At 45.8% G+C, this 24,190-nt stretch overlaps 2 protein-coding genes across 2 annotated transcripts in view; one reads left to right on the forward strand and one right to left on the reverse strand.

Annotated features, from left to right (window-relative positions):
• The window catches only part of LOC140208507 (uncharacterized), a 108,995-nt gene extending 96,516 nt beyond the window's left edge, over window positions 1–12,479 (forward strand). The window contains 2 exon segments of the mRNA XM_072277231.1: window positions 10,197–10,393; window positions 10,646–12,479. Of these exon segments, the coding sequence (XP_072133332.1) occupies window positions 10,197–10,393; window positions 10,646–11,744 (1,296 nt within the window). The 3' untranslated portion in view covers window positions 11,745–12,479.
• Window positions 12,480–20,951: 8,472 nt separating this feature from the next.
• The window catches only part of LOC140208510 (uncharacterized), a 64,991-nt gene continuing 61,752 nt past the window's right edge, over window positions 20,952–24,190 (reverse strand). Inside the window, exon 3 of the mRNA XM_072277233.1 lies at window positions 20,952–23,816. Coding sequence (XP_072133334.1) covers window positions 22,970–23,816 — 847 coding nt within the window. The 3' untranslated portion in view covers window positions 20,952–22,969. The remainder of the gene's footprint in view (window positions 23,817–24,190) is intronic.

The following is a 24,190-nucleotide window of genomic DNA, read 5'->3' on the forward strand; positions in this document are numbered from 1 at the left end:
AGCAGGCCTTGTACTCAAAGATGCCCACAACTTTGGACATTATTGCTGCAAACCCAAACCTCCATCGGGGAAGAGATGCAAAAGCCTTAAAGCGCGTACCACCAGGCTCACGGACAGCTTCCTGTCTGCAGTTCTAGGCCAAATTAATGGTCTCCAGTCCAATAAAATGGACTCGACCTCACAATGTAACTCGACGTGACCCTGCCCCATATGTCTATCTGCACTGCACTTTCTCTGCAGCTGTAGCTCAGTACATGATAAGTCCCCATTTTAATTGTGTGGAAATATTAGACAGACTGAGCTTCTGCTTTGGAACCACAGAGGGAAAGTTAACTGAACTGATGAACACCAATAAATAGAAAAGGCTTCAATCTCGCATTACGATCTGCGGTAACTGGGATCAGGTGACCGGTGGTGGGTCTCCCAGACCAATTATCAGAATCAGGTTTAATAGCACTGGCTGATCTTATGTAATTTGTTGTCTCTACAGCAGCAACAGAATTTAATTCATAACAATAGATTTTTACCTTTGATTTAAAATAAGAATATACATATTAAATAGTTAAATTATATAAGTAATACAAAATAAAATTAAAATGTAATACTGTAAACTACTTTAATTGTGTGGAACTATTTGACTGACTGGGTTGTTGCTTTGGAAATTCTGGAGTGAAGCTGAACTAAACTGTACACATTTATGAAAAGCTCAGATAAATACAAAAGGCTAAGTTCTCATATGAATGGGTCAGACACCCAGAAACATTGGCTGCCCTTCAGCAGGTAAAAACAGTGGAATGAGGCCTAGTCCCAGGCCTCGGCCCAGTAGTTATGGTCTGAGGTCTGGGACTTGGTGAGAGTAAGCATTTGGCACGGGCTAGAAGGGCCGAGATGGCCTGTTTCCGTGCTGTAATTGTTATGTGGTAATATGGAAACATGCTGAAAATATTGCAGAATAAAACATTGTCCACCCACAACGAGAGGACATGACAGATCCGGATCTCACTGCCTTGTCTGAACGGGCGAAAGATGAAGTTACACGTACACTCCAGCAGTGACCGGCAGATGCTGCAGATCTGCAGGAAAACGTGAACAGGAAACGGGATCATGTGCTGGTGGAGGGTCTCCCACCTGATCCGGTGACTCTGCTCTTCGCCCCTCACACGCTGCCCGAACCATCCGCCACATTTCCCACATCATTCCATATTTACACCAGATACATTTTTACTTCTTCCCTCCAAATCGTCCCTGTCCCTTTCCCTCCACCCCAAGGTCACAGAGTCACGGGCTCGATTCCCATCCTCGTCCAACACACAATTCAGACCCAAACCGGAAATATGCAGGTTTCATTTAAATCCGTCCATGTTTGTAAACACTCATTTCTATTCACATTCCTCCAGCCTCACTGGACAGGAACACTGAAACATCAAGTGAGAAACAGGAGGTGGCCATTCAGCTCCTCTAAGATGATGGCTGCTCTCCCATCTCAGCCACATGTTTCTGCCCGATCCTCATTTCCTCGATACTTTCGGTCTCCACACATCTGCCGGCCTCTGTTTTATGTGAGGACAATCACTGAGTCTTCACCACCCTCTGTGGTGGGGATTTACAGACATTCACCACCCTTGGAGAGGAGACATTTCCCCTCATCTCAGTCCTGGACAGTCCACCCCCTTTTTCAGAGACTGGGATCCCTGGTTCAGCCGGTAATGATGTTGTGCATTTCAATGTGTTCACCTCTCAGTCCTCGATTCTCTAAATGAAAGGGTTATCGCATTTGATCTTTCTTCATATGATGACCCCACCACTCCATATTCCTGCCTTCCTCCTGTTATCCTGATGCTAGCTCCCAAGAAGAAATTAATCTCTGCATGAATACACTCAATGACAGCCTCCATCACCATCTGTGGCCACTAATTCCACTGACGAGTCACCCATCTTCATCGCGGTTTGAAAGGGAAGCTTCTTTATTCTGAGGCTGTGCTGTCAGATGACAGACTCTCTAATTAGTGGAAACATCCTCTCCATGTCCAGTGTATCCAATCTTTCCAGTATTCAGTAAGTTTACCACCATCTCCCACAACTCCACTGAACACAGGGCTAACAAATGCTCCTCATACATAAAGCCCATCATTCCTGAGATTATTTGTGAATCTTGTTAGCAGCAAATGTACTGAAAGCATCTCCAGGAATAACAGGCAGATTGGTATCAGAATAATTGACAGGGAAGAAACTGTGTTTTTTCAGTGTTCAGCTATCACTGAACGAGCGCCTGTGCACAGGTCCATTTCCAGGACACTTTAACCATTCCAGGGTGAATTTAATAAAACGAACCCGGAATTACTATAAACACTCAGCAAGTGAGGAGCAACTGTGGGGAGAGGAACAAAATTAACAATTCAGGTCCACAACCTTTCGTCAGAATGACTTCAAACATTTTCCGTTTTTAGTACAGATCCCCAGCTTCTTGAGCTTCTGTCGAATTTCCACTGCCTGATAGACAGGTGACAGTGAGGAGGAATTTCTAAACACAGATTGAGCCCTGAAACCTCGGGTCCATTTTTACTGTTGTAAACACAGAACAGCCCTTTTAATCACTGCCTCTCCCTGTGAGGATGGAATGGGAACTTGTTCTCTCCTCAGATTAACAGTCATTGCTTCGAATCCAACTCCAGCACCAAACATCTGATCCCAGAACAGGAATATTCACTTATGACCCCACAAACCCAGGCAGCGTGAACCCTGGGTCCATTTTACCTCGGTAAGCAACTGTGAACCAACATCACAGGCAAGGCCACACAGCTGAATCTGCCACTTACCCACCCCGAGAATCTCAAACATCATCCCCGCGTCTCACACGGTGATTTGCCACAACCAATATCCAGCCACCCAACTGGAAACATCTGCTTCATTGAGGAAGGGGGAACAACCAGGGCTCAGTCTGGTGAATCTTCATTGCACTCTCTATAACAAATACTCTCTAATCTCTTTGTTAATCCTCTATGGAATTAATTTCCATCTTCTGCAGCCCCGTGTTGCCCCAACCACTCACCTCCCACCCCCGTCACTATTTCCACCTTCCCACCTCCCCCTCACCTGGATCCACCTCTCACTCCCCAGCTCTTGCCCCATCCCCACCCCTCACCTCTTTTCTCGGACTATTTCCCGTCCACTCTCAGTCCAGAGGGAGGGTCTCGGCCCGAAATGTTGACGGTCCATTTCCCTCCACAGATGCTGCCCGACCCACTGAGTTCCTCCGGCAGTTTGTTCTTTGGTCTGTGTGACCCGTGTTAGTGTGGGGAGCGGGATTTTACACCATATTCCCGGTACAGTCTCAACAAAACACAAATAATTGTCACTTTGCCCGGACCATTGGCCCCGCTCGCAGGGCAACAGTCTGCCGGTGTTTGCCCCCCAATGTGGTGAATCGCCACCACCGTGGGCTCAGACATTTCCACAGATGAGCCCCTCCTGTCCCCACCGGGACAAACATCCTGTCCGCCCCCTCTCTCACCGTCTTCATCCTCTCCCTCCCCGGGGAACCGGCATCAAACCGACGGGCCGAGCGGTCTCCTCCTACCTCTCAGCGACACATCAGACTCCGGCCGCAGGAGACGCTTCACAAACGCCCCAACTTCCCTCGGAGGGAAATGGAAATAAATCAGAAAGCGGACATTTACTTTGACGGTTGTCCCGCCGTGACGGAAAGTTCGGGAGACGGAGTCAGCGGGGGTAACGCCCTCTCGGTTAGTCCGCCTTTGCTATTGGCTGGAAGCAGTGATTGACATCGCCTCGCACCATTGGGAATAGCGCAGCGCGTGACTCCTCTGTTGACAGCGGTGGGGAGGGGCTGGTCACGTGATCAGTAGCCCAGCCGTTAAACCGACCAAGCTCGAGCTCACCAGCGCGCGGGGCACAAAAGGCCCCGGATGATCGGTTGAGGTGAGAAGGGGTCTCCGGGTTGGGGGTCTCACCGGGCGGCGTTTTCAACACCGACTTCGGGTAGTTGCTGTGACTCCGGACTCCGTGACCCGCAATCCCGGGACAGTCCTGCTCTCTTCCCTCTCTCTCAGCCCCACCATCCGTACACGGGCCCCGGGGAGCTTCCGGCTGATGAGGGAATGGGAACCGATGGGTCTCTCAGACAGAGCTGAGCTCCAGCTGTCTAAATGCAAGGATCGGGAACTCGGAGAAAGGGAACAAAATCTTTTACATCAGCTGTTGTGAAAATCACCTTTGTTCTGCCTCCAGTCACAAACAAGAGAAAATCTGCAGATGCTGGAAATCCGAGCAACACACACAAATTGCTGGAGGAACTCAGCATTAGTACTCTTTTCCATAGATGCTGCCTGGCCTGCTGAGTTCCTCCAGCATTTTGTGTCTGTTGCTTGTTCCACCCCCTCTTGTTCTGGACTTTCTACCCGTGAGAACATGTTTTGTCCCACTCTCTCTGGGTACATAATGATATCAAACACCTTTGCCCTGGGCAACAAGTAGCTTTCACATCACAAATGTGCCAGACTCCAATGAGACAGACTACTGCCCTTCCCTTCATATTCATTGGCATTGCCATCACTGAGTTCACCACCGTCAGTCACCTGGGGGAGGGTTCAGGGGAAATATTTATGTACAATACAGAAACTGGTGTTACCTGTGTGTATTGTGGTGATGCAAAAGTTACTGGAGAATTTGCAAGTGGGAAGAAGTGGAGTGATATTTGGAAATCTGACTTTTAAGCGTCATTTAGCAAGCAAATGACACATGGACTGTGTGCAAAAGCTCTGGCAAGAAAATCCATCATTACCTGTTACAGGCCTGCAACTTAGGTTGTGTGAGAGTGCAGATGAACTTAAACAAACCCAGAGGAGATCAAAGTTCTTATAGACAGTGATTTGATAGCTGTTAAAATGAATACCTCTCTATATAAAATTCACTGTGCACATGTGGAAAAATTGCATAATACAAGCTTTATATGCACACTGGTCATTACAAATTTGAGGGGAGATTGGTGGGAAGGTGGGGAGAGCTCCGGTGTCCCTGATGCCATGACGTACAAGATGTGCATCCAGCTGCAGCTTGTAACCCTGCAGTTTAAGGAGTTGGAACTTGAAATGGATGAATTCTGGATCATCCAGGAGTTGGAGGGGGTGATAGATATGACATGAAGAGAGGTGAGTTACACCCAAGGTGCAGGACACAGGAAACTGGGTGAGAGTCAGGAAGGGGAATGAGGTTAAATAGCCATCGCAGAGTACTCTTGTGTCCATCCCCCACAACAACAGGTGGAGCACTTTAGAAACTGTTGAGATTACCTGGCAGAGAAAAGTCAAAGGGGTGATAGGGGATTTGTTAGTGAGGGGAACAGAACAAGAGGGGACTAATATCCCAGTGGTAAGGCTCGCTAGTGCTAGTGTGGGGAGAGGGGGGGTGTGGTTAAAATAAGTTGTAGGGGAAATGGGAGCCAGAATGACAGAACAGATAGTGGAGAGGGTGAATTGAATTGAATTGACTTTATTACATACGTCCTTCATATACATGAGGAGTAGAAATCTTTACATCTCCATCTAAATGTTAAAAGTGCAATTCACAGTAATTTATAACAGATAGTTTATACATAGGACAGTCGATATAACATAGTTTACAATTGTATCAGCATGAATTAATCAGTCTGATGGCCTGGTAGAAGATGATGTCCCGGAGCCTGTTGGTCCCTTTGCTGTGGTACCGTTTCCTGGATGGGAGCAGCAGGAACAGTTTGTGGTTGTGGTGAATTGGGTCCCTAATATCCTTTGGGCCCCTTTTACACACCTGTCTCTGTAAATGTCCTGAATAGTGGGAAGTTCACATCTACAGATGTGCTGGGCTGTCTGCACCACTCTCTGCAGGTTCCTGCGATTAAGGGAAGTACAGTTCCCATACCAGGCAGTGATGCAGCCAGTCAGGATGCTCTCAATTGTGTGTCCCTGTAGAAAGACCTTTGGATTTTGGGCCCCATCCCCAACTTCTTCAACTATCTGCGGTGAAAGAAGTGCTGCTGTGCTCTTTTCACAACACAGCCGGTATGTACAGACCATGTACATGAAAGATGGCAAATGGAGTTTAATGCTGGTGAGTGTGAGATGCTACATTTTGGTAGGATAATCAAAATAGGACATACATGGTAAATGGTAGGGCATTGAAGAATGCAGTAGAACAGAGGGATCTGGGAGTAATGGTGCATCATTCCCTGAAGGTGGAATCTCATGTGGATAGGGTGGTGAAGAAAGCTTTTGGTGTGCTGGCCTTCATAAATCAGAGCATTGAGTATAGGAGCTGGAATGTAATGTTAAAATTGTACAAGGCATTGGTAAGGCCAAATTTGGAGTATTGTGTACAGTTCTGGTCACCGAATAATCGGAAAGATGTCAACAAAATAGAGAGAATACAGAGATTTACTAGAATGTTACCTGGGTTTCAGCACCTCAGTTACAGAGAAAGGTTGAACAAGTTGGGTCTTTATTTTTTTGGGGCGTAGAAGGTTGAGGGGGGTCTTGACAGAGGTATTTAAAATTATGAGGGGGATAGATAGAGTTGACGTGTATAGGCTTTTTCCATTGAGAGTAGGTGAGATTCAAACAAGAGGACATGAGTTGAGAGTTAGGGGGCAGAAGTTTAGGGGTAACATGAGGGGAGTGGTAGAGTGTGGTAGCTGTGTGGAATGAGCTTCCAGCAGAAGTGGTAGAGGCAGGCTCGATATTGTCATTTAAAGTAAAATTGGATAGCTGTATGGACAGGAAAGGAATGGAGGGTTATGGGCTGAGTGCAGGTTGGTGGGACTAGGTGAGAGTAAGCATTCAGCATGGACTAGAAGGGCTGAGATTGCCTGTTTCCATGCTGTAATTGTTATATGGTTATATGTGAGATCCTCGGAGATGTTTATGCTGAGGAACTTAAAGCTGTTCACCGTCTTAACCCCAGATCCATTGATGTCAATAGGGGTTAGCCTGTCTCCATTCCTGCTGTAGTCCACAATCGGCTCCTTTGTTTTTGTGACAATGAGCGAGAGTTTGTTTTCTTGACATCAGTCAGATGTTGTTCAGACCTCAGACAGAGTCAGCAATCAAATGGTTGAGCATGGTGCGATGAATGTGCTGAGCTGTGTATATCACAATGCAAGAAGCATCGTAGGAAAGCCAGATGAGCTCAGGACAGGGAATTATGAAGTTGTATCCATTGTGGGGACTTGGTTGCATCCAACAGTTTGAGGGATTTAGAGGAATAAATTTGTAGAGAGATTGCACCATGCCAAGATGCAAAGGTTGTTCCAGTAAGTGATTTTAACTTTCCATATATTGACTGGGACTCCCATACAGCAAAAGGACTAGATGGAGTAGAGTTTGTCAAATGTGCCCTTAATCTGTAATTTGAATTCCTGACGTAGAAGTGTGCAGTAAGCTGTTAGGAAATGATCCAGGGCTGGTGACAGAAATTAGTGATCATAATGCCATGAGATTCAAAGTAAATATGGAAAACGAGAGGTGTGCACCACGGGTTGAGATTCTAAATTGGAGAAAGGTCAATTTTGATGGTATGAGAAAGGCTCTGACAAGTGTGGTTTGGAACAGGCTGCTTTCTGGCAAAGGAGTACTTGGTAAGTGGGAGGCCTTCAGAAGTGAAATTTTGAGGATGTAGAGTTTATACATGCCTGCTAAAATAAAAGTTGAAAAGTTACAGGTGCAGGGAACCTTGCTTTTCAAGAGATATTGAGGCCAGGATATTTTGTTCCTCTAAATGCCTCAGACTGTTGGGTGCTACCAAGACGCATGAATGACAACAGTATCATGATTCCATGCCCTGAGCTCACCTGACTTTTTTTTTTAGTTGTCTGCTTTTGGTTTCTGAAAGTTTCCCAACAGGTTTTGGGTAAGTTATTGGAATGTATGTGCAGGAACCGGATATATACTGTAAGTATTTGGATAGGTGTGGACTGATAAAGGATAGACAGCATGGCTTTGTGCACGGTAGGTCATGTCTATCCAATCTTATAGAGTCTCTTGAGGAGGTTATGAGGAAAGTGGTTGAAGGCAAGGCAGTGGATGTTGTCTACATGGACTTTAGCAAGGCACTGGGCAAAGTCTCATATGGGAGATTGGTCAAGAAGGTTCAGTCACTCAGCATTCAAGATGAGATAGTAAATTGGGTGAGTCACTGTCTTTGGGAGAAGCCAGAGTGTGGTAGCACATGGTTGCCTCTCTGACTGGAGGCCTGTGACTAGTGGTTTGCCACAGGGATCAGTGCTGTATCTGTTATTGTGTGTCATCTATATCAGTAATCTGGTTGATAGTGTGGTTAACTGGATCAGCAAATTTGTGGATCACACCAAGATTAGTGGTGTCGTGAACAGCAAGGAAGACTATCATGGCTTGCAGTGCAATCTGGATCAGCTGGAATAATGGGATAAGAAATGCAAAATGGAATTTAATGGAGACAAGTGTGAGGTGTTGCATTTTGGTTGGACCTAGGTCTTACACAGTGAATGTTAGGGCACTGAGGATTGCTGTAGAAGAAAGGCATCTGAGAATACAGGTCTGTATTTCACTGAAAGTGGTGTCACAGTTAGATAGGGATGGAAAGAAAGATTTTGGCACGTTGGCCTTTTTGAACCAAAGTACTGACAACAATAGATGGATGTTCTGTTGACTTTGTACAAGACATTGGTGAGGCCTAATTTGGAGTATTGTGTGCGGTTTTGGTCACCAACCTACAGGAAGATGTAAAAGAGGTTGAAAGAGTTCAGAGAAGATTCACAAGGATTTTGCCAGGTCTGGAGGACTTGGGTTATAAGGAAAGATTGAGCAGGTCAAGACTTTATTCCTTAGAATGTAGAAGACCGAGGGGAGATTTGATTGTGATAGAGGGGTATAGATAGGGTAAATGCAAGCTGGCTTTCTCTACTGAGATTGGGCGGTACTACAACCAGAGGCCATGGGTTAAGGGTGAAAGGTGAGATATTAGGCGCACATGAGGGGAAACTTCTTCACACAGACGGTCATCCGGGTGTGGAATGAGCAGCCAGCACAAGTGGTGCATGCGAGCTCAATTTCAACATTTAAGAGGTTTGCATAGGTACATGGATGGTAGGGGTATGGAAGTGGGCAGTTTAAATAGTTCAGCACAAACCAGATGGCCCAAAGGGCCTGTTTCTGTGTTGTAATTTTCTGTGACTGTGACAAGAACCTGAAATAATACAAAAATTCACTCCAAGTCCTTTTAACAGCTGTGTGGACCAACCATTCATCTCAGCAGGAATTTTTTATATGGCGTTAAAACTGTGGCACTTTAAGTTAATAATACATAAAAGAAAATCCCAGATGCATGTCAAGAAAGACTATTTGTGAGAGGGTGTTTCAGTTACTGTGGGGCCAGGCATCCATGGGGCTCAGCAGGAACAGGGAATAATACCAATGGAGAGAGTCAAACTGAGCCAGGTCACAGATTGGAGATGGCAGAAATGCCCCATTCTTATAGAGACAGGAAGAGCATCAGAGAATTTGATGGTCACTCCAGATACCAGCACTGTGCCCATGCAGAAGATGATTTCTCTGTCCAACTTGGGTTGAACCTCACTGTAACAGTGTGATATCAGATCAAACCTTGGCAACTCAAGTAATCTCATCTGAAATGTTGTCCTACACCAATTGATGGATTTTGTAAATCTTTTTACAGGTTAAAAACGAGAAGGAATTTGCCTCCAGCAATCTCAAACACGGCACGCCAGTTTTGCTGTCCCTGTCAAGATATTTAAGAACTGGAGCAAGGGATCGACCATCGTTCCTGTTCAGACTGTGGGAAGGTATTCTCTCAGTCTTCTGACCGACTGACATGCCCATAACTTTCCAAGGGAAAGGCCGTTCACCTGCTCAGATAGTGGGAATGGATTCACTCGGTTATCTCAATTGAAGGTATATCAGCAAGTTCACACTGGGCAAGGCCATTCATCTGTTCTGTGTGTGAGAAAGGATTCAGTCGGTCTTCCCACCTGCGGACACACCAGTCAGTTCACATTGGGTAGAGGCTGGTCATCTGCTGAATTTCTGGGAAAGGAAAAAGGATTCACTCAGTCATCTAACCTAATGGCTCACCAGCGAGTTCAAACTGGGGAGAAGCCATTCACCTGCTCAGTCTGTGGGAAGAGATACACTGATTCATCCATCCTACAGAGACATCAGCGAATTCACACTGGGGAGAAGCCATTCACCTGCTCAGAATGTGGGAAGAGATTCACTCAGTCATCCGACCTACAGAGACATCAGCGAGTTCACACTGGGGAGAAGCCGTTCACCTGCTCATTCTGTGGGAAGAGATTCACTGATTCATCCACCCTACAGAAACACCAGCGAATTCACTCTGGGGAGAAGCCGTTCACCTGCTCAGAATGTGGCATGAGATTCACTGATTCATCCCACCTACAGAGTCACCAGCGAGTTCACACTGGGGAGAAGCCGTTCACCTGCTCAGTCTGTGGGAAGGGATTCACTCAGTCATTCACCCTACAGAGACATCAGCAAGTTCACACTGGGGAGAAGCCGTTCCCCTGCTTAGAATGTGGGAAGAGATTCACTAGGTCATACAGACTACTGGCACACCAGTCAGTTCACACGGGGCAGAGGCCGTTCACCTGCTCAGAATGTGGGAAGAGATTCACTTGGTCATCCTGCCTACAGAGTCATCAGCGAGTTCACACGGGGGAGAAGCCGTTCGCCTGCTCAGAATGTGGGAAGAGATTCACTGATTCGTCCACCCTACAGAGACATCAGCAAGTTCACACTGGGGAGAAGCCATTCACCTGCTCAGAATGTGGGAAGAGATTCACTCGGTCATCCGATCTACAGAGACATCAGCGAGTTCACACTGGGGAGAAGCCGTTCACCTGCTCAGTCTGTGGGAAGAGATTCACTCAGTCATCCGATCTGCAGAGTCATCAGCGAATTCACACTGGGGAGAAGCCGTTCACCTGCTCCGAATGTGGGAAGAGATTCACTGATTCATCCCACCTACAGAGTCACCAGCGAGTTCACACTGGGGAGAAGCCGTTCACCTGCTCCGAATGTGGGAAGAGATTCACTTACTCATCCAACCTACACAGTCATCAGCGAGTTCACACTGGGGAGAAGCCGTTCACCTGCTCAGAATGTGGGAAGAGATTCACTAGGTCATCCGGACTGCTGGCACACCAGTCAGCTCACACGCGGGAGAGGCCATTCTCCTGCTCAGTCTGTGGGAAGAGATTCACTAATTTGTCCACCCTACAGAAACACCAGCGAGTTCACACTGGGGAGAGGCCGTTCACCTGCTCAGAATGTGGGAAGAGATTCACTCAGTCATCCGACCTACAGAGACATCAGCGAGTTCACACTGGGGAGAAGCCGTTCAACTGCTCAGTCTGTGGGAAGAGGTTCACTGATTCGTCCACCCTGCAGAAACACCAGCGAGTTCACACTGGGGAGAAGCCATTCACCTGAACAGAATGTGGTAAGAGATTCACCCGGTCATCCCACCTACTGGCACACCAGTCAGTTCGCACTGGGGAGAGGCCGTTCACCTGCTCAGAATGTGGGAAGAGATTCACTCACTCATCCAACCTACAGAGTCATCAGCGAGTTCACACTGGGGAGAGGCCGTTCACCTGCTCAGACTGTGGGAAGAGATTCACTCAGTCATCCCACCTACTGGCACACCAGTCAGTTCACACTGGGCCATTGTTATGAATCCCTAGGTTTCATTTTCTGTGGACTGTCATTTTAAGAGAGAGAGAGAGATTAAGAATGGAAATCAGTCTGACTTGCAGCTTGTTTACATCGCTCGCTGCTTGTTTTAACCGAGGACACAGATACTCAGAGTCAGATGGAGATGAAGGAGGAAAAATGGAAGGTTCGAAACAAGGGAACTGGTGGCCAAGGGTCACTGTTTAGAACTTTCCTCTGCCCACAAGGGTGGGTTAATTATCGATTCAGCGAACATCAAATGTGTGGTTGTCACCTCATTTGATCCATAGGAGTGGATCGGATTTGGGGTATCCTATGAAGACCACCTATGTGTTAACACTTGCCTGGGTGTGGTGTGGTAATTCACTTGAAGACGATACCCCTTGTGACAAGTCACTTCCTGTGATAATTCGTAAATGGATTTGGAACGATGACGGATAAAACCTGCAGCGACTGTTCTCTCGTTTTACCACCATGGAAACTTGAATTCACGTTATTGCCTTCTCTCGACATTTACCCTGGATTACAAATATCTCTCTCTCCTCAACTGCTCTGTGGTTGAACTGAACTTTCATAGTTCACCATCTCAAGACTCCAAGCTTTGTTTCCCCCGAGTTCAATAGTTTGGGAGTTATATTTACACACACGTACGCATAACACTGTTAACTTCTGTTTATCTTGCTTAAAATACTATATTGTTAGTAGATGCTAATAAAGATAGTGGATTTAACATCAAAACCAGACTCCAGGTGTAGTTTATTGCTGCTGGTTCGTTTCTAGAGCGTTATGGTTCATTAAAAAAATTGGGGCCTGCATCCTGGATATGAACAGATTTGGGGGTGTATAGATTACTAACCAACTTCATTGGTGAAATCCCTTTTGATTTATTTGTGTGGCAGAAGCAATGGATGTTGATAGATGTCTGGAAGCGCCAACCTCTGAGGCACTAAAGGACACCAGAAGGATTGCGTTTTGAGTATTGCTGAAAGGTTAAAACTTGTGAAGGTGAAATCGACAATTGGGAGGTTACAGATGCAGAGGATAATAGCTGAACATTATGTATATGAGGGTGTGTTTAAAGTGGAGGAGTTGGAGGTGTTTCCTGAAAGTAAACCTAGTGAGCTTGGGCTCCCGTACAAGTTAGAAAAATTAAAGATGGAGGCTGTGGAACGGCAGAGGCAGGTTGAGGCTAGAGAGGCAGTAAAACAGAGAGAAGAGGCAGAAAAACAGGGAAGAAGCAGAAAGACAGAGGCTGTTCGAGCTGGAAAAGATAGAGAGATTGCAGCAAAAGGGTCTCGCGTTAGACTCTGGGGATAAGTTTGAGGCCAGTCGGAAAGTTAAATTGCTACCTCCATTTGATGAGGCAGAGGTTGATAAATACTTTCAGCATTTTGAGAAGGTTGCTCTGAGTTTAAAGTGGCAAAAAGAGGGTTGGCCCATTCTCTTACAAAGTGTAATTAAGGGGAAGGCTCAGCGAGCCTATCCTGCTTTGACTGTTGTTGAAGCAGCTGATTATGACATAGTGTAACAGGCTGTGCTCAGTGCTTATGAGTTGGTCCCAGAAGCACACAGGCAAAAGTTTAGAAATTTGAGGAAATCTGTGAACCAGACTTATATGGATTTGCTTATGAGAAGTTTGTGTGTTTTGACCGCTGGTGCACATATAAAAATGTTAATGATGATTTTAACAGCTTGAAAGATTTGGTTTTAACTGAAGAATTCAGGAGGTGCATCCCTGATGACATAAAGACGTATTTAAATGAAAAGGATGCTGCCACTTTGCAGGAGTCTGCTAGATTAGCAGATGTGTTTGCTTTAACTCATAAGGTTAAGTTTACCCAGAATAAGAGCTTCCAAAGGAGTAGCAGGGATAACCAGGGTAAACCAGAAATTGAAGTTGGGTTTAGTGACAAGAGTGAGGATGAAGGGAAGCAGTTGAAGGAGAAATATTCTGGTCTTTCTTGTTACTATTGTAAGAAAGCTGGTCATATGATGGCTAATTGTCCTGTCCTGAAGAAGAAAAAGGAAAAGGAGGCAGTCCCACATGCCTGTGATCAGTATGTTGAAGCACCTATAAACCCACAGGGTTCTGAACATTCTGTTGAGGCTCAGTTAAGGACTGAGAGGTCTGAATGAGTTAAGAAGGGATTCGATCATTTTATGTCAGATGGGTTTATATTAGTAATGGAAGGGTCAACCCCGGTACCAGTGAAAATTCTTTGAGATACTAGGGCTTCTCAGTCACTTATATTAGACAGTATTCTAAAGTTTGGTGATGAGACTGACATTGGTGAGGTAAATCTTATTAAAGGCATTGGGGGCAGCATTGTATCTTTTCCATTGCACAAGGTAACTTTACAGTCAGGGTTGGTTTCAGGACCTGTTAAGATCGGATTATGCTCCAGTTTACCGGTGGAAGATGTTACTTTGCTGATAGGGAATGACCTGGCAGATGGTAAGGTTGTTCCTGCAGTTCAGTTGACAACTAAGCCAACCACTGACGACCCACAGATGGATTTTAACATTTATCCTTCCTGCACAGTAACTCGAAGTACAGCTAAAAAGTCTGCCAATGCAGACGGTTCTGTGCAGCATGATTCTGATACCCATGATAGCCAAAGTTGGGATTCAGGTTATGATGACTTAAAACAGAGATCATCTTCCTTTTTCCCTTCTGCTCCACGGAACCAGACCCAATGCTAGAGACCGCATCGCCGTGGTCGTCCTCTGTCAGGTCATCCCCCTCAACAGCATCTAAAACGAGATAACAATTACTGAGGGGGATGGCCACAGGGGTGCTCTCTGCTATCTGAGCTCTTCCCATCCCTTCCCTGACAGTCACCCACTTATCGATCTCCTGCTCACGTTCCATTATAAGCTGTAGATCATCAAGCCGCAGTTCCAGATCCCTAACACGTTCTCTCATCAGCTGCATCTCAGCACACCGGGCGCCGATATGGCCGTCTGGGAGACGGGAAGATTCCCGGAATTCCCACATCTTACACCCAGAGCAAAGTACTAACCCTGCAGACAGGCTCTGGTACATGTTTGTATGTTCAGTAAACATATTCACTGCTTAATTGCCTGGAGGAGGGAACGAGATGGGAAATGTCCAAATCTGCTGATAACACAGAAGCAAAGGAAGGAAATCTAATGACGACGTTCTGGTTCTGCATCAAGTAATTCAAAAGGCAGATTGTATTTTGGCCTTCACCGCACAGGGAGTGGAGATTATGTAACGGGCCTGTGTAGCTACTATTGCACAGGGTGTTAGTGAGGCCACATCTGGAATTCTATGCACAGTTTTAATCCCCAAGCAGAAAGAAATCTTAGAGTAGCTATGGAGCCAGCAGTGCAGTTTTACCAGTGTATTACATGGGATGATTTACCAGCAGAGGTGAGATGATTTGGCCCTGAAATTTAGAACATATTCACAAACGATAGGGTATTTATGAAGCATCTTCATAGAGTATCATATGATCAATCCGTGCACAGTACATAAGCTGTGGATATATGTTTTTACCATTGTGTTTTTGTGTTGCTTTGGAGCCGGAGTAATAACTATTTCGATCTCATTTACACTTGTCTGTTGGAAATGGAATTAAACAACCTTGAATCTTGAATAAACATTTCAGCAGTCTGCAGCGTCACATTTCTGTCTCTCAGCGTTACTGCGGCAGAGCACCACCCGGTGACAACAGAGTCCACAAATCAGGGGCTCCTGTTATTGTGGCAAATCACCACCAAGTGGAAGTGCTGTCCAGAAAAGAGAGAGGTTTACAGCAATAAGGAGGGGTGTAGGGGGCTGGAAGCCAACTCTGCAAGTGGATGAAGTTCTAGACCTGCCCCAAACCACTCTCCTCACCACTAGACAGGGTCCCAAACAGGGGTCATCTACTGTTTCCAGTTTTCCACGTGTGTCCTCCTCGACATTAGTGAGACCCAATGTACTCTCTGCATTCTGCACTCTGTCCCGATGAGATTCTGCAGGTGTTGGAGATGCAGAGTAAGAAACACAAGATGTTGGAGGAAGTCAGGAGGTCAGGTAGCTTCTATAGAGGGGGATAAAGCAAAACAGAGATTTCCTGCCGAGACCCTTCATCAGGACTGGAAGTGGGGAGAAGCTGGAACAAGATGATGCGGGGAGTGGAAGAGTCCAAGCTGGTAGATGGTAGGTGAAGCCAGGTAAGAGTGAAGGTGAGTGGGTGGGGGAGGTGGGAGATGAAGTGAGACGCTGAGAGGTGGGAGGTGGAAAATGCAAAGGACTGAAAAGAAGGAATTTGATAGGATAGGAGAGCGGACCATGGGGAAAAGAGGAAGTAAAAGAGGAACCAGAGGGAGACGGTCCACAGTGGAGAAGAGAGAAGTGGGGAGATAGAATGGAGGAGACGGGTGTGTGTGTTGATGAAAGGAAAAGGAAGAGGTAGAAGTTAAAGATATCGATGTTCATGCCATCGGGTTGTAGACTACCCGGATGTAATATGAGGTGTTGCTCCTTTAACCTGAGAGTGGACTCATCGAGTTAGTTAAACGATGAACCGGAAGGGAGAGCGGATTAATAATTTTCCCCTGGCATCCCTATTAAATCAATCCTCTCTCACCTTGAACCAGTGCCGTCTGGTTGTTGGTTCCACAAAAGTGGGGAAAAGGACTGCGCACGTTCCCCAGTTCTGGACACTCAGGGTTTGGAACACTTGCATCATGTCAGCCTCAATCTCCTGCACTTCAAAGTGTGAAGTCCCAACCTGCCCAGCCTCTCTCCAGAACTCAGTCCCTCGAGTACCGGCACCATTCTCGTAAATCTCTCCTGCACTCATTCCAGCTTGACGTCCTCTCTCCTACAGCAGAACCACCAAAACTGAATACAATAATCCAGGGTGTAAACACGAGAAAATCTGCAGATGCTGGAAATTCAAGCGACACACAGAAAATTCTGGTGGAACGCAGCAGGCCAGGCAGCATCAATAGGAAATAATCCAGGCGTGGATACCCTCACGATACCTTAACCCTAATGCAACCGCACTAGCCTCTTCAGTCCATGAGCCATGAGATGTGAGACAGAGGCTGCTCAGCCAATCGAGTCTGTTCCACCATTCCTTCGTGTCCAATTGATTATCTCTCTCAACCCCATTCTCCTGCCTTCTCCCCATAATCTTTCAACATCCATTTAAAATACACTCACTGACTTGGCCTCTGCTCCATCTGTGGCAATGAATTCCAAAGATTTACCACTCCCTGACTACAGAAATTCCTCCTCATCTCTGCTCTCAGTGGATGCTCTATACATTGAGGCCGTGGCCTCTGGTCCCAGACTCACACAGCGTAGGGTGCATCTTCTTCATAGCCACTCTGTCCAGGCCTTTCAATATTTGATAGGTTTCAATGAGATCCCCTCTCTTTCTTCTGGACCAGTGAGTACAGGGTCAAAGCCGTCTAACGATCCTAAGTTAACCCTTTCATTCCTAGAACCTTCATGAACCTTCTCCAGACCCGCTCCAATACGAGCACATCTTTTTCTCAGACAGGAGGTCGGAAACTGCTCACAATACACCAACAGCGAACTGACCGATGTGTTATAAAGCTACAGTGTCACATCCTTGCTCTTATATGTTAACATTACCGTTTTCATCTTTTATCAACTCAATCTGCAAGCAAACCTTTCCGGACTCCTGCTCAAGGACTCCCAAGTACCTATGCACCTCAGATTTTTGAATTTTCTCCCATTTATTTTTTTTTCCAACGCCCTTATTCCTCCTACCAATTGTACGTGAGCATATATTTGCATACACTGTATTTCATCTACTACTTAGTTGCCTGTTATCCAAACCTATCGAAGTCCATCTGCAGACTCCCACTTTGCTCTAAACTACCTGCCCTGTACCTATCTTTGTATCAACTGCAAAGTTCGTCACCAAGGTATCAATTCCGTCATCCATATCATTCAGATTTAACATGAAAAGATGCAGTCTCAATACTGACCCCCATGGAACACCATTAGTTAGTGACAGCAAAACAGAATTGCCACATTATTCTGACTCTTTCTCCCTGGTCAGTCAGCCAAGCTTCGACCCATACAAGCACCTTTCCTGTAATTCCATGCGCTGTGATCTTGTTAAGCAACCTCACATGCAGCACCTTAGAGATACAGAAAACCTACAACACAGAACAGGCCCCTTGGTCCACAAAGCTGTGCCAAACATTTCCTTACCCTAGAACTACCTAGGCTTACCCAAACTCCTCTATTTTTCTAAGCTCCATGTACCTATCCAGGAGACTCTTAAAAGACCCCATCGTTTCCACCTCAACACTGTCTCTGGCAGCCCATTCCACGCACTCACTACTCACTGCATAAAAAATTTACCCTTTATATCTCCTCTGTACCTACACCCATGCACCCTAAAACAGTGCCCTCTTGTGTTAGCCATTTCAGCCCTGGGGAAAAAACCTGTCTGTCCACACAACCAATGCCTCTCCTCTTCTTATACACCTCTATCAGGTCACCTCTCATCCTCCGTCACTCCAAAGAGAAAAGGCCGAGTTCACTCAACCAACTCTCATAAGGCATGCTCCCCAATCCAGGCAACATCCTTGTACATCTCCTCTGCATTGCCCTTTTGGGATGCATTTTCTATCTCCCATTGTCATTTGTGGACTACATACTTACTTCAGTTTGGAGGTCTCTACAATTCCCATCAGGGATTTTTTTGTTTTTTACATTTGCTGTTCCTTAATTCTACACCTTCCAACCCTATGCCACCTCTTTCCAATGATTTTATTTAATATTTTACCAACAGAGCCACACAACCCCACTACCAGCTTGTTCTTGGCTTGGTCTTTCAAGAAACAAAAGTATCTGGGAAACAAGAGGACCTGCAGATTCGAGAAATCTAGAGAAACATAGAAAATAGGTGCAGGAGTAGGCCATTCGGCCCTTCGAGCCTGCATCGCCATTTATTATGATCATGGCTGATCATCCAACTCAGAACCCCGCCCCAGCCTTCCCTCCATACCCCCTAACCCCCGTAGCCACAAGGGCCATATCTAACTCCCTCTTAAATATATCCAATGAACTGGCCTCAACTGTTTCCTGTGGCAGAGAATTCCACAGATTCACCACTCTCTGTGTGAAGAAGTTTTTCCTAATCTCGGTCCTAAAAGGCTTCCCCTCTATCCTCAAACTGTGGCCCCTCGTTCTGGACTTCCCCAACATCGGGAACAATCTTCCTGCATCCAGCCTGTCCAATCCCTTTAGGATTTTATACGTTTCAATCAGATCCCCCCTCAATCTTCTAAATTCCAACGAGTACAAGCCCAGTTCATCCAGTCTTTCTTCATATGAAAGTCCTGCCATCCCAGGAATCAATCTGGTGAACCTTCTTTGTACTCCCTCTATGGCAAGGATGTCTTTCCTCAGATTAGGGGACCAAAACTGCACACAATACTCCAGGTGTGGTCTCACCAAGGCCTTGTACAACTGCAGTAGTACCTCCCTGCTCCCGTACTCGAATCCTCTCGCTATAAATGCCAGCATACCATTCGCCTTTTTCACCGCCTGCTGTACCTGCATGCCCACTTTCAATGACTGGTGTATAATGACACCCAGGTCCCGTTGCACCTCCCCTTTTCCTAATCGGCCACCATTCAGATAATAATCTGTTTTCCTATTTTTGCCACCAAAGTGGATAACTTCACATTTATCCACATTAAATTGCATCTGCCATGAATTTGCCCACTCACCCAACCTATCCAAGTCACCCTGCATCCCCTTAGCATCCTCCTCACAGCTAACACTGCCACCCAGCTTCGTGTCATCCGCAAACTTGGAGATGCTGCATTTAATTCCCTCATCCAAGTCATTAATATATATTGTAAACAACTGGGGTCCCAGCACTGAGCCTTGCGGTACCCCACTGGTCACCGCCTGCCATTCTGAAAAGGTCCCGTTTATTCCCACTCTTTGCTTCCTGTCTGCTAACCAATTCTCCACCCACATCAATACCTTACCCCCAATACCGTGTGCTTTAAGTTTGCACACTAATCTCCTGTGTGGGACCTTGTCAAAAGCCTTTTGAAAATCCAAATATACCACATCCACTGGTTCTCCCCTATCCACTCTACTAGTTACATCCTCAAAAAATTCAATGAGATTCGTCAGACATGATTTTCCTTTCACAAATCCATGCTGACTTTGTCCGATCATTTCACCGCTTTCCAAATGTGCTGTTATCCTTGATAACTGACTCCAGCAGTTTTCCCACCACCGACGTTAGGCTAACCGGTCTATAATTCCCCGGTTTCTCTCTCCCTCCTTTTATAAAACGTGGGGTTACATTAGCCACCCTCCAATCCTCAGGAACTAGTCCAGAATCTAACGAGTTTTGAAAAATTATCACTAATGCATCCACTATTTCTTGGGCTACTTCCTTAAGCACTCTAGGATGCAGACCATCTGGCCCTGGAGATTTATCTGCCTTCAATCCCTTCAATTTACCTAACACCACTTCCCTACTAACATGTATTTCGCTCAGTTCCTCCATCTCACTGGACCCTCTGTCCCCTACTATTTCTGGAAGATTATTTATGTCCTTTTTTCCCCTTCCTAATTAAGCCATTTGTCCTCCTCTGCTGAACTCTGAATTTCTCCCAGTCCTCAGGTGAGCCACTTTCTCTGGCTAATTTGTATGCTTCTTCTTTGGAATTGATACTATCCCTAATTTCTCTTGTCAGCCACGGGTGCACTACCTTCCTTGATTTATTCTTTTGCCAAACTGGGATGAACAATTGTTGTAGTTCATCCATGCAACCTTTAAATGCTTGCCATTGCATATCCACCGTCAATCCTTTAAGTGTCATTTGCTAGTCTATCTTAGCTAATTCACGTCTCATACCTTCAAAGTTACCCCTCTTTAAGTTCAGAACCTTTGTTTCTGAACTAAACACAAAGTGCTGGAGGAGCTCAGGCAGCATCTATGGATGGAAATCAGCATTTTGGGCCAAGACCCTTCATCGGGACTCTTGATACACACGTATCTGAAATATCAACAAGCAAAGACAATAGAAAGTAGTGTGAAATAGGGAAAACCTTTGACAAAATTTAGTTCAAGGCTTTAAAAAACCTACCAAACAGAGCCCAATAGTTAAATACAACAAAAGCAATAAACATTCTCATGAATACAGACATTGACTTTTTTAATGAAAATATTTTGTCCTATTTCAATCAGTAAAATTTACAAAGATAAATAAGAACTGAAATGACAACTTTAGAAAAGACTATTTACACTCAAACCCATTTAGATTAAAATAACCTTGGACAGAAGGAGGAAGAGGAATAACACACATGAAAAAAAAAATCACAACTGTCAGATAAAACTTCTAAGTATATAAACTGAACAGGATTCAGCACTCCATGTGTGTATCTGCAATCATGATAAGAAATACAGACCAGAAAACTTAAATGAGAGGCAAACTGAGAAAAATAAATCATCATTATGGAAGAAAACATTAACCAGAGTATGACCCTCCATGGGAGACATCCCAACAATCTGAGCAGACGAGATGGTGACAGGGAAGCATCGAGCACCTGACTAGAGTTGGAAACCTCTTCCCAGAAACAGAGGGGTTCCTTGCAGAAATACAGCACAAGGGGGTTCACAAAAAGAGAAACAAAATCAAAAACACATACAATACAAACAAACAAGGCAATAAATGCAGCAAATGCCGAGAAACCAGACACAATCCAACACATTCCGGGATCCTAAAGCAGTTTAACTCAATCTGATTACATATGAAGGCACAATGAAGTGGCAAATATCATTCACCAAAATCTTGCTTTAAAATACAAACTCATGAATGACCACCATAACTTCATTAAGGCACCATAAATTCCAGCCTGATCCAGTTCAGGACAGAATCTCACAATTTATATGATAATCAATACATTATTACAGATAGGATAATCTAAAATATAAACATCTGGATATAATATTACAGAATAAACAAGCAGGAACAACTCCCTCAATAGATATAACCATTCCCAACACACACATGTTCCTCGATCAATGGAGCACCTCACCACAGGCGTTGTTTGTGTCATCAGTCAACGGAATTATTTTCCCTGTCAATCAGCTTCCAAATGTTGCTACTCTGTCATTCGTTGCCCCACCCCGTTGCTGATTCCCTTCTCCTCATCATACATTCTTACCCTGACCATCGTTCAGAGCCCCAAACTCTGCCCTGTGCAGACCCGCCTCTGGTTTCTGACCCTGCTTCATTGAGCATCCAACTAATGGTTTCCCATCCTGCTTTCAGTCTTCAGAGGACAGTGGTGTTTTCTAACAACCCTTTAGAAGCAGGAAAAATGACCCATAATGTGGAAATGAGCCCTGAATAAGGAGGTTAACTCAGCCCAGAGATTTCAGGGGTGAAGAACATCTCAGACAGAACTGCAATCAGCTCGACTTCTTTAGTCTGCAGAAAATTCAAGGGAAACCTCTTCACCCGCAGAGTGGTGATTGGAACCCATCCCACAGGGAGAGCAAAAGGGGAACAACAGGGGAGGATTTAAAAGGACTGTTGTAGAACAGAATCACTGGCAGTGTCCAGCCAGCCTGAGTTGACTCTCTACTGTACAAGGTGTGTTATAAATTCACTAAGTAATGAAGACAGCGTTTAAAATAGAACTGATTTATTTGTCTCAGATCCAGAATATTAATCTCCAGTCCCATTAAAGGTGAATATGCAGCAGAATAAGCTCCTCCCATGCCCAGTGACCAGGGTGCAGAACTGGGTGTGGTGAGCAGCAGCAATAATTGCAGAGTTCAGCACCGACAGTCACTGTTGAAATTGCATTCAGCAATGGTAATGGACAAATATCCAGCAGGCAGCTTATTGAAACATTCTCCCCAGTGTGAACTTGCTAGTGTGTCACAAGGTTAGATGACTGAGTGAATCCCTTCCCACATTCACAGCAGAAGAACGGCCTCCCCCCAGTGTGAACTCAATGATGCACCCTTGGTGAAGATGGCTGAGAGAATCTCTTCCCAAAGTGTGAGCAGGTGATCAGCCTTTAACCAGTGTGAACTCACTGGTGTTTCAGTGGATGAAATGATCGTGTGAATGCCTTCCCACATTCACAGCAAGTGAATGGCCTCTCCCCAGTGTGAACTCGCTGGTGTGCCAAAAGATCAGATGACAGAGAATCCCTTCCCACAGTCTGAGCAGGTGAACAGTCACTCCCCAGTGTGAACTCGCTGGTGACTCTGTAGGTTGGATGATCGAGTGAATCCCTTTCCACAGTCTGAGCAGGTGAACGGCTTCTCCCCAGTGTGAACTCGCTTGTGTGTCTGTAGGTTGGATGACTGAGAGAATCTCTTCCCACAGTCTAGGCAGGTGAAATCCCTCACTGCAGTGTGAACTGACTGGTGACTCAGTAGGTGAGACGATGTGGTGAATCCCTTCCCACAGTCTGAGCAGGTGAACGGCCTCTTCCCAGTGTGAACTGACTGGTGTGTTTGTAGGTTAGCTAACTGTGTGAATCCCTTCCCACAGTCTGAGCAGGTGAACGGCTTCTCCCCAGTGTGAATTCGCTGGTGTGTCTGTAGGTTGGATAACTGAGTGAATGTCTTCCCACAGACTGAGCAGGTGAATGGCCTCTCTCCATTGTGAACTGACTGGTGTCTCCGTAGGTGAGATGCCTGAGTGAATGCCTTCCCACAGTCTGAGCAGGTGAACAGCCCCTCCCCAGTGTGAACTCGCTGGTGACTCTGCAGGTGGGATGACCGCGTGAATCCCTTTCCACAGTCTGAGCAGGTGAATGGCTTCTCCCCAGTGTGAACTCGCTGGTGTCTCTGTAGGTTGGATGACTGAGAGAATCTCTTCCCGCAGACTGAGCAGATGAAATCCCTCACTTCAGTGTGAACTGCCTGGTGAATCAGAAGGTGAGATGATATGCTGAATCGCTTCCCGCAGTCTGAGCAGGTGAACGGCCTCTCCCCAGTGTGAACTCTGTGATGTACCTTCAGTTTGGTTGAGCAAGTGAATCCCTTCCCACAGTCTGAGCAGGTGAACGGCTGCTCCCTGGTGTGAACTCGCTGGTGAGCCATTAGGTCAGATGACTGAATGCATCCTCCCCCACAAATTCAGCAGATGACCAGCCTCTGCCCAGGATGAACTGACTGATGTGTCCACAGGTGGGATGAGCAACTGAATGCCTTCTCACCCACAGAACAAATGAATGGCCTTGTCCGGTGTGAACTTGCTGATATATCTTCAGTTGAAATGACTGAGTGAATCCCTCCCCACAGTCTGAGCGGGCGGGACGATCAAGTGATTCGCTTGCTCTACTTCTTAAATATCTGGACAAGAACAGCAAAACTGGTGTGTTGTGTTCAAGATTCCCGTAGATAAATTCCTCGTCATTTTTAACCTGTAAAAAGATTTACAAAATCCAT

The sequence above is a fragment of the Mobula birostris genome, chromosome 13, assembly GCF_030028105.1.
Source record: "Mobula birostris isolate sMobBir1 chromosome 13, sMobBir1.hap1, whole genome shotgun sequence".
Taxonomy (NCBI): domain Eukaryota; kingdom Metazoa; phylum Chordata; class Chondrichthyes; order Myliobatiformes; family Myliobatidae; genus Mobula; species Mobula birostris.